Source organism: Onychomys torridus, unplaced genomic scaffold, assembly GCF_903995425.1.
Source record: "Onychomys torridus unplaced genomic scaffold, mOncTor1.1, whole genome shotgun sequence".
NCBI lineage: Eukaryota > Metazoa > Chordata > Mammalia > Rodentia > Cricetidae > Onychomys > Onychomys torridus.
The window spans coordinates 145,134-155,260 of NW_023411815.1; the positions used below are offsets into that span (position 1 = coordinate 145,134).

General features: G+C 56.4%; 1 protein-coding gene across 1 annotated transcript; it reads left to right on the forward strand.

Annotated features, from left to right (window-relative positions):
- Nucleotides 1-4,996: 4,996 nt before the first annotated feature.
- Pgls (6-phosphogluconolactonase) lies at nt 4,997-9,017 on the forward strand. The gene is made up of 5 exons (XM_036175966.1): nt 4,997-5,339; nt 6,893-7,000; nt 7,477-7,578; nt 7,856-7,996; nt 8,806-9,017. The coding sequence occupies exons 1-5, from the start codon at nt 5,052-5,054 to the stop codon at nt 8,938-8,940; spliced, it is 774 nt and encodes a 257-aa protein (XP_036031859.1). The 5' UTR covers nt 4,997-5,051; the 3' UTR covers nt 8,941-9,017.
- The last annotated feature ends 1,110 nt before the right edge of the window (nt 9,018-10,127 follow it).

The following is a 10,127-nucleotide window of genomic DNA, read 5'->3' on the forward strand; positions in this document are numbered from 1 at the left end:
CCTAGGTGTGAATTTCTGCAGGTCACACCTGAGCAAGCTGCAACAGGACACCAGGTCTTTGTCCTAGTTAGGGCTACTGTGATGAAACGGGAAAGCAGCTGGGGAGGAGACAGTTTATTTGGCTTACACATCCTGAATCAGTCCACGGAGGGATCCATGGCAGGAACTTGAATGGAGCACAAACTTGGAGGCAGGAGCTGACGCAGAGGCCATGGAGGGGTGCTGCTCACTGCCTTGTCCCCATAGTTGGCATTCAGCCCGCTATCTACAGAATCCAAGACCACCTGCCCAGGGGAGGCCCGTCCCACAGCGAGCTGTCCCATTAATTATCCATCAAGAAAATGCTTTGTAGTCTTGCCAGTCTCTAGGGGCATTTTCTCAATCAAGCCCCAACCCCAAATGACTGTGACTTGTGTCAAATTGACACAAACTAGCCAGCACATCCTGTCTGTCTCCGGAAAATTAGAAAAAGCAAGGCATTGTGGTGCATGCCATTAATCCCATCAGTCTGGAGGCAGAGGCTGGTGGATCTCTGAGTTTGAGGCCAGCCTGGTCTACAGAGTGAGTTCCAGCACAGCACACAAAGAGACCCTGCCTCAAAAACAAAAACAAAAACAGAGCATCACAACATTGATGGCCTGGTCCTTTGGCTGGAATTGTACAAAAAGCAAAGGTTTATGTAGCTCAGTTTTAGAGACTGGAAGTCCAGATACCATTACCACATTTTAATTAGTTCCCAGATGCCCCATCTTTAAACAGGACTAACTTTTCACCATGTATGCGTTCATGCGTGTACGTGTGTGTTACAGAGCCTATGTAAAGGTCAGGGGACGATATTGATTCTCTCCTTCCCCTATGTGGCTCCTGGGGATGGAACTTAGGTGGTAAGGCTTAGTGATAAGCATTTTTGCTGGCTGAGGCATCTGGAAGGCACCATTTCTACCTTCTTTTATTTTTTTATTCAAGGCTTTGTGAGTTAAACAGGAAGTCATTCTGACAGCACAGGACCCTTGGCCTCCAGGCCAGCCTCTGCAGACAAGGGAGCTCCAGCAGGGCACCAAGCAGGCTTCAGCTCGCTTCCCTCCAGCCTCCAAGGTTGCCCCAGTCCCTGCCTGGACTTTGGTGCCCCAGAGCAGGATGATGCATCTGCCTGTGGGTACCAAGTCCCCAAGTGGTGGAGGGCCTGGCCTGCAGGCAAAGTGGCCTGCTGACAATGATCCCAGCCCTGGGGTGTGTACTGTCCCCACTCCTGACAAAGCAGCAGTGAGTTGACACCAGGCTCAAGGGTGTGTTTGTTATCTCCATGCATGACAGGGTTTGGACCTGTGTTCTAGAAGGAACAGCCAGTTCCAGCCAGCCAGGCTGCACAAGGAGATTCTTTCTCAAAAAAATAAAATAAAAATAAAAAAATAAAAAGGGCTAGCCAGCTGGGAGCAAAGACACCTGTCACCACAGACCCTGGGAGACAAACATTGGGATGCTGAGTCCCAGGCCAACCCTGGCCCCACAGTAACAACCCACTTCAGAGCAGCCAGAAGAAAACATGAACACCAATAATGTTTTAAGCCTCAATTTTAAATAAAAAAATGCTAATTGCTCTTCCTACCCCAGAGTGGTGTCCATCATTAACTCTCATGAAGGGGACAGCAATAGCTGTCCACGGTACTCATGCTTGGCCTTCTTGGCCTCCCCTTTGCTTTTCCATCTCCCAGGACAGAACCTTGGGACTTGTTATCACACAGCTGTAATCTCGCTAAGCTACACTCCCAGGCCTGTTGTGTGATATTTTGTGTTCTGATAAATAAAGCTTGCCTGGAGATCAGAAGGTGGAGCTAAGCCACTAGTTAGCCACAGAGGCCAGGCAGTGGCGTCTGACACCTTTAATCCCAGCACGTGGAAAATCAGGAGTTCAAGGCCACACAAGACTGAACCAGTTTAAAAGAGAAACAGCCAGGCAGTGGCAGCTCATGCCTTTGATCCCAGCACTCAGGAGGTGGAGACAGGATCTCCATTCAATCTGAGGTTTCATAGAGATAGGACACCCCCCACCCTCAGTTTGGTCTGAGATTTCCTAGAAGAGATCTCTAGTGGCTGCTGCTTGGCTTCTCTGGTCCTCCGGGTTTTTATTACTAAGACTAATCAGGGTCACGCTTCACAGGCCATCCCTGGGGGATTCTAGGAGGGGCTCAAGCCCCCTCATCTTACTTCTGAGCCATGCTTAGGTATTTATCCAGGCTGATGTTTAGCTCCTAGAGAATTCTCCTGCCTCCGGCTCTCAGTGAGTTGGCTCCACAGGCACAATGGTGATGCTGAAGACAGGGTTCATTTTAGGACTTATGTTTTGACATGGGCATCACATGAGGTCACCATGAACCGTGCTCCTGGGAGGTCATTTCTCCAGAATCAACGGGACCAAAAGCACTCCAGATTGGGGACTTCAAAAACTTCAGAATCTTGGTACAAACTCCTGCCCAGACAACTGATGTCATTCATGCCTTACACACACAGCTTGAAAGGAAATGTAGATACTGAAATTTGTTTCACTTATTCCATTTCTGTGAATAACTGAACTTAGGTTGTCAGGCTTTGGAGTGCCTTTATTTACTGGGTCACCTTGAACACTCTAAAACCCCCTTGACTCCCTTCAGGAGGCAGGTTCTCATTATGTAGCCTTGGCTGGCCTGGAACTCGCTACCTCTGCTTCCTCAGTGCTGGGATCAGAGGTGTGCACCACCACATCCAACCTAAATATTCTTAAAATGTACTCACAAGCCAGGAGTGGAATTCATGGCTTTAGTCCCAGCACTTGGGAGGCAGAGGCAGGTGGACTCTATGAGTGGGAGGCCAGTCTATATAGCGAGTTCTAGGACAGCCAGGGCTGTAGTGATATTTTTGTTTTACTCATTAATAAAATTTGCCTGAAGATCTGAGAGCAGAGCCAGCCACTAGATTAAACATAGAAGTCAGGCAGTAGTGGCACACACCTTTAATCCTAGCACTTGGGAGACAGCGATCTGGATTTCTGTGAGTTCAAGGACACACTGGGCTACTTGAGATTGATCCAGTTTAGGGGAGAAACAGAGTCAGACAGTGGTGGTACACACCTTTAACACCAGTATTTGGGAAGCACACATGCCTTTAATCCCAGCACTAGGAAGGTCGGGATAAGAAGTGAAATGGCTGGGCAGAGAAAGGCATGTAAGGTGTGAGGAGACAGGAACTAGAGAGTCTCTTTTCAGCAAGGACTCCGAGGCATTCAGCTGGGGGATTCGTGGAGAAAGTATGGGCTGAGGAGTTGAAGTAAGAAGTGGTTGGCTTGTTTCCTCTGGTCTTTCAGCATTTACCCCAATATCTAGCTCTGGGTTTTTATTTTAAGACTATTTAGGATTCGTGTTAAACAGGGCCACACAGAGAAACCTTGTCTCAGAAAACCAAAACCAAAGCATTTACGTGCCATGTTTTGTGGAGTATTAACTTGCCACCTGCAGCCTCACAGTGGCACTCAGAAAGCTGGTGGTGGTGGTGTGCGGCTGTGGGTTCACACGGGTCCCTGGAAGAAGGCACAGCACACACACCTCTACCTTTTCAGCTGTAGGACTCAGCCTTTCACTGGGGGACTCACACCTTCCCTCAGCCAAGGGCATTTTTATTGTTCTCCAAATTTACACTTGAGCAAGTTGACTGTCATATCCTCAAAATAACCTGACGGGGTCTCCAAAGGGACAGGGCCAAATGTAAACACTCAGTGAAGGAATATCACAGTGTGCTGGATTCTTCCAAAACAAGTCTTGCATAGGCTTTGTACCCTTGGGAAACTCTCAGACAAGATTTGCATGGGAGGGCAACAAGAGAAACAAACGGTGAATTAAGGCCAGGTGCTGCACTCTGGAACCAGGCCAGGTGTAACTCAGTGGGAACTCTCCTATCATGGGGGTTTGGGGCTGGGATACAGTCAAGTGGCTTAGCCCAGGCTCAGCACACACAAGGCCCAGGATTGAGTCCCAGCACGAATGACTGAGTGCTTGGATTTTGGAGCTCTCTCCGAGAGTTCAGCACGGTCAGGCTCACAGTATCAGTCACTCATCTGGTTGCTAGGACTCGGTGGGCTTCTAGAGGAGAGTTAGCTTCCCACCACCATAAAGAGGATCACAAGTCCAACTCAGTCCTGGGGTATCCCACGCCCTCTCCTGGCCTCTGCAGGCACCAGGCAAGCACGTGCTACAGAGGCGAAACACTCATGCACACATAAAAATAAATTAAGCAAAAATAGAGGGGGAAGTTAAGGGGGAGGAACCAGAGGAGGACTATGTGGGTCTTCACGGCGGAAGCGGCTGTCACCACCAAGGTCCAAACTCTGGCTGATCTATTTGGGTCAACGATCTTAACAGTCCCAAAGGACTGTTTCCGTATTTTCCCAAAATAGACCGGGCAGCTGGGAGCCTTACAGCCACCTGTTCACGCGCACGAGTGGGGGCAGTTTCACATCCAAAAGCAACAGGATGTTCAACTGTCTCGCAGCGGTTGTCCCGCGGAGTTTTCTCTTCTGCAGACAGCGTCTGGCCGGGGCAGGGAGAGTCGTGCAGGCACGGGGATGTCATGGGTATATGTGACAGGGTCCCACTCCTTAGCCCAACCTGGCCTCAAACTCACAGCCAGCCTGCAGCCCTTGTCGCCGCCGGAGTGCAGGCGTGAGTGTGGCCCAGCACGCTTGGCTTACGGACTTCCTGGTGCTGTAGCTGGCTCTCTGTGCGCCCCACCGCTCCGCAGACAACCGCTGCGCCCACAGGGGTGCAGCTGCACGCCGGCCACCCCAGCACTCCGACCGAGGAAGGACGATCTGCGCCACCAAGGTGCGCCCCGCTCTAGGAAGCTCCGTGGACTCCCCACCCACCACCCTGGAGCACAGCGTGCACGGGGTTCCGGGAACAATCCGCCCGGCCTCGGCGAGGCGTCATCTGCGCTACTGCGCATGCGCCCAGCGCTCTGGCTCGGAGCGACGGCGCAGGCGCGTTGGCGTCCGCCGGGCGCGCCACCGCCTCCCCGCCGCAGCCATGGCCGCAGCCGCGCCGGGGCTCATCTCGGTCTTCTCCAGCCCGCAGGAGTTGGGCGCGTCGCTGGCGCAGCTGGTGGCGCAGCGGGCCGCGAGCTGCCTGGAGGGGGGCCGCGGCCGCTTCGCGCTCGGCCTGTCGGGCGGCAGCCTGGTCTCCATGCTGGCCCGAGACCTGCCCGCCGCCGCCGCTCCCGCCGGGCCCGCCAGCTTGGCGCGCTGGACGCTCGGCTTCTGCGACGAGCGCCTCGTGCCCTTCGAGCACGCCGACAGCACGTACGGCCTCTACCGGGTGAGCGCTGCGGGGCGCGTACAGCCGGCTACGGCGGCCGCCGCGGGCCACGCGGAGCCGGCCCCGTCGCCGAGGGAACGCCCAGGAGCTGCTTGGACGCCTGCGCGCCGGCCGCGCTGGGGCTTGCTGAATGTGCAGTGACGTCCGCCACGCCCGGCCCGAAGGGCCACGCCCCGGCCGTGGGGCCTTGAGGGTCAGGCTGTTGGTGGGCTCAGCCTGCCTCTGGCGTCCGGGGTGTCTTGGCCCTCAGCTTCCTCACCTCAAACACGAGCAGCCTGGGATCTGACGGCCAGCTGGCCCCCCGTAGGGTCCGGAGCGCCCTGCTTCACATACAGGGAAACTGAGGCATGGAGGACTGAGCCCTGAGCACCCCTGGGTGTCTGCCACTGCCCCCCCTGGGGAGGCTGGCCCAGTGACGTGGACCCTGAGGCAGGGACCACCACACTCACTTCAAGGTGGGGAAACCGAGGCCGAAAGATTCAGGTCCCCATGGCCCTCATAGGGACCTCAGGCTTGAAACTGCACCCTTTGAACGCGGTGCCTGCCCCCAAAACTGCACTCCACAGTGGGCTGCGGGTACTAGCACAATGCTCAGTTGGTATAGTGCTTGTACCTCGGTTGGTGATTGTAGCTCAGTTGGTAGAGTGCTTGCCTAGAATACACAAGGTCCTGGGTTCCTTTCGAGCATCCTGTAAACCAGGTATGGTGGTGCACACCTGTCATCACTGAGGAGCTGGAGGATGGAGGGTCATGAGTTCAAGCTCATCACCAGCTGTCCAGTTGGAGGCCAGTCTGCTACCTGAGACCATTTTGATGCTACCCACCTAAGAGAAATAAAGCAAGCATCGATAACTAGGCCCCTCTGAGGGGACACAGTTAAAAGCTCTGTCTTTGACCCAGGGGACCCAGGGAAGCCAGATTTCTCCACCAGGTGGAGTCTGTGCAGGATTTGATGTTAGAGGTCCCGTAGGTGGTCTGATGCCCCAGCAGTGGGCGTCTTGCACAGAAAGGGACCAGTGGGCTGAAACAAGCCAAGGAGAGTGAATGCAGCAGCCAGTCCAGCTCTGCCTTCCTGGCTCACACACCTTCCTGCAGCCTTGAGCTGGAGCCTTGTGCTCATCTGTTCCCCGTACAGGGTCGCAGCATCCTGCACGCTGCAGCATCATCGAGAACACCAACCGGCACAGCGGGCCCCCTATCCCCACCTCAGGGCACTGCGAGCTTTGTCATTTGCTCCACTAGGCGGGACATGGAGACACAGGCTAGCTAGCCCAGGTCTCAAAGCAGATCAAAGGGCCTGGAATTCAACAAGTACCCTCTTCCCAGGGCCCACCAGGTGCCAGCTGCATGCTGGACGCAGCAGCCAGGCTGGGTCCCTAAGGTGGGAGCCCCAGGCAGATCTGGCTCTGGAAGAAGGAGTCAGTCAGGCCGCGCAGTGCCCATCTGAGTGACACGGGGTTCCTGGCTTTAGGCAGGTTCCTGTTTGGACAGACTGGGCCAGGCCTCTGATGCCACGGTCATATCACTTGCTGACTGTCCCTTCCATTCCACAGACACACCTGCTCTCAAAGCTGCCCATCCCAGACAGCCAGGTCCTCACCATCGATCCTGCCCTGCCCGTGGAGGATGCTGCAGAGGATTATGCCAGGAAACTGAGCCAGGTGGGTCCCAGAACCAGTGGAGAAGCCGTAAAAGACTTGGGGACAGGCTGTCACTCTGAGGGGTGGCCTGTTGCAGAGAGACTCTGGCTGGGGCCTCACATCTCAGGGACACTCATCTTTAGACCCAAGGTCACTGAAGGGGAAATCGAGCCTCCAGACTGGATCAGTCTGGTGTGGTAGCGTGTCTGTGGTCCCAGCACTTGGGAGATTGTGGCAGGAGGCCTGTCCAGAGCTCAGGCCGGCCTGAGGGTGACACTTAGCCTCAAAAAATACTACAGACCTCATACCATGCCAAAGCTGCCCAGTGCGGGGTGCCGCTATATTGTATAGAGAACACAATGGCGTGCTCTTCTGCTGAGCAGCAGAAGGTGTTGAAGCTAAGGCTGAGGAACCCAGACATGGGGACCTGGTTCCAGCCTCTTTCTGTGTGACCTCTGAGCCCTGCACACACTCTGACCCACCATCCTTCCCATCAGGCCTTCCAAGGAGATGATGTCCCTGTGTTTGACCTGCTGATCCTGGGAGTGGGCCCCGATGGCCACACCTGTTCACTCTTCCCTGGTCATCCCCTCCTACAGGTGCGCATGGGGACCCTCCCAGCCCTGGCCCATCTTTGCCTGTGTCCATCCCCTGGATATCTGGTGCCCACACCCTCCCAGCCCAGCCCTGCCGAGCCTCGGATCCCTTGGGCATGGTGGTGAATGCCTGTCACTTAGGAAGGGGCACAGAGAGCGAGTGAGGTTGAGGGCGTCTCGGTCACAGATTAAGAACCTGTCTCAAAAACCCACGAGACAGTCAGAGGAAACCTGTAAGCATGGTGCTCAGTGGGGCCTGTCCCTCCTGGCCTTCTTCCAGGAGCAGGAAAAGATCGTGGCTCCCATCAGTGACTCCCCAAAGCCACCGCCGCAGAGAGTGACCCTGACACTCCCCGTGCTGAATGCAGCCCAGAGCGTCATCTTCGTGGCCACCGGGGAAGGCAAGGCAGCTGTGCTGAAGGTAACAGGCATCGGGCGAGTTATGGGAGGTCAGACGGGTGGTCATGGGGCAGGGGAATGAGGAAAGTTTGCAGAGATCACAGGGCCCTGAGCGGGTGTTGGGTGTGGCCATGTGTGTCTCTAACCCCTTCTCAGGACAGGATTCTGGGGCTGATGGCCGCTGGCCTAGTTCCAGACTTAGTTAGAGACCCTATATCAAGGGGACAGGGTGCAGGTGATGGAGCGGGACACCTCACACATTTAAAGGAAAAATAATAATAAGGCTGGGCTGCAGAGACGTCTCACTAACTGGCTGAGTGCCTGCTGTCCTTCCAGAGGATCCAGGTTCGACTCAGCGCCACCATGGTCCATCACAACCATTTGTAGCTCTAGTCCCAGGGGTTCAAACGCTGCCCTCAGGCCTCTGTGGGCACGAGGCAGGGACACGGTGCGCAGACACATGCAGGGAAAGCACCCACACACATAAAATAGAAAACAAAAATTTGTAGTTTTTTAAAAGCAAGATGGCTTAGTGGGTAAAGGGGCCTGTCATCAAGCTTGAGTTCTCAGACAGCCTGAGTTCAGACCCCAGCACCACCTGTTGCCCCCATACTGGGAGGACCATCCTTGGCTACAGAGCAAGTTCAAGGCCAGCCTGGGCCGCATGGGTCCACCTGTCCCTAGTAAAACAACCTGTTCCTGCCAGGGAGCTTTAGAGCCCGTGGTGTGCGGGGCAGAGCAGAGCGGGGCCCCCACGGGTGCCTGTCCCTGCCTGAGCAGATCCCGGGTCCGGCCCTGGGTCTGAGGGCGCCCGTGTCCGTGTCCACACAGCGCATCCTGGAGGACAAGGACGGCGCGCTGCCCGCCGCCATGGTGCAGCCGCGCACCGGCGCCCTCTGCTGGTTCCTGGACGAGGCGGCCGCGCGGCTGCTGTCGGTGCCCTTCGAGAAGCACTCCACGCTGTAGCGGGGCGCAGGCACCCCGGGGCTGGCCTCGGGCCGCGGGGGCGGACCGACTGGGGATTAAACGGAGCGTCCCTGGAACTCTGGTCTCTGTGGTTCTTGGTGGCCGAGGGTGGGGTCGGGCGCTGAGCTCGGGACCCAGGACCGGCTCGCGGGTACCATGTGGCTGCTGTGTTCCGGCCGCGTCCCTGCCACAGGAGCACGCCAGGGTTCACCTGGCACCTCAGCCAGCGCCTCAGTCTCCCCTGCATGCTCAGAGTCTTGAGCAAGGCGAACTGCCGTGAGCTTCCCCTGATGATGCCATAGGGTCGCGTAATGACGAGGGAAGTGTCCGAGCGACTCTGGGGTCCTGTAGAGGTTTGCTCTCCCACCCCCTCTTGCAGAGCTGAAATGTGGGCGCAGTGGTCCCGGGGACCTAGTGGGAGCCTGAGGGGCACCCCAGGAAGGTCACACAAGCCAGACATGAGTGGGAATTGAAACCTCCCTGAGCCAACTTGGCACGGAAGGGTGGGGTCCAGAACCGCAGATGGGAAGTTGCTTCTGGTGTCTGGTCCCCGGGGACTCTTCGGCTGTGACAATGAGGAAGTGGGACAGGCTGGGACACAAGCCAGTGAGGACACAGTGGGAAGGAAGCTGCCCTGCCGGGGACTTCCCACAGCCGAGGGCAGGGTGGCATGAGGACCCCACGGGAGCAGTTCTGCGTGGGACATGTCCATTGCCTGTGTCCCTGTCTCAAGGGGCCGCTGCTGCTGGGCCCTCGTGGGCAGATGGGGGGTTGTGTTCCCACGCCCCAGGTCACTCATTTCTTCCGTTAGCTATCCGCTCCTTTTGTTGAGACAGGAGTTCACATAGCCCAGGCTGGCCTCCATGACCTAAACTCGTGACCTCCTGCCTCTGCTTTCTGAGTGCTGGCATGGCAGAGATGTGCCACCCACCCACCTGTCCCAGGGCATTGTTTTTTCCATACTGCCTTGGTCTCCTCTGGGGCGGTCCCCACTATGCCCCACAGAAACCCCAGTCTTAGTCCAGCATGCCCCCAGGGGACAGGGAGAGGCAGGTGCAGACCGGAGGGGGCAGACGGGAGGGGCAGAGGGTTGTGCCAACAGCAGTACCCTCCTGGAACCGGGGCCACTTGGCTGCTACCTAGCACCCTGAGCAGAGGTAGCCAGGAAGGCTCTGCACAGTGACAGG

Excerpts from the sequence above, each read along its gene's own strand:
- Pgls (XM_036175966.1), top strand. The coding sequence starts at position 5,052 with ATGGCCGCAGCCGCGCCGGGGCTCATCTCGGTCTTCTCCAGCCCGCAG. Across the intron at positions 7,579-7,855 it reads CTGGTCATCCCCTCCTACAG|GAGCAGGAAAAGATCGTGGC; the intron begins GTGCGCATGGGG and ends GCCTTCTTCCAG. Across the intron at positions 7,997-8,805 it reads GCAAGGCAGCTGTGCTGAAG|CGCATCCTGGAGGACAAGGA; the intron begins GTAACAGGCATC and ends GTGTCCACACAG.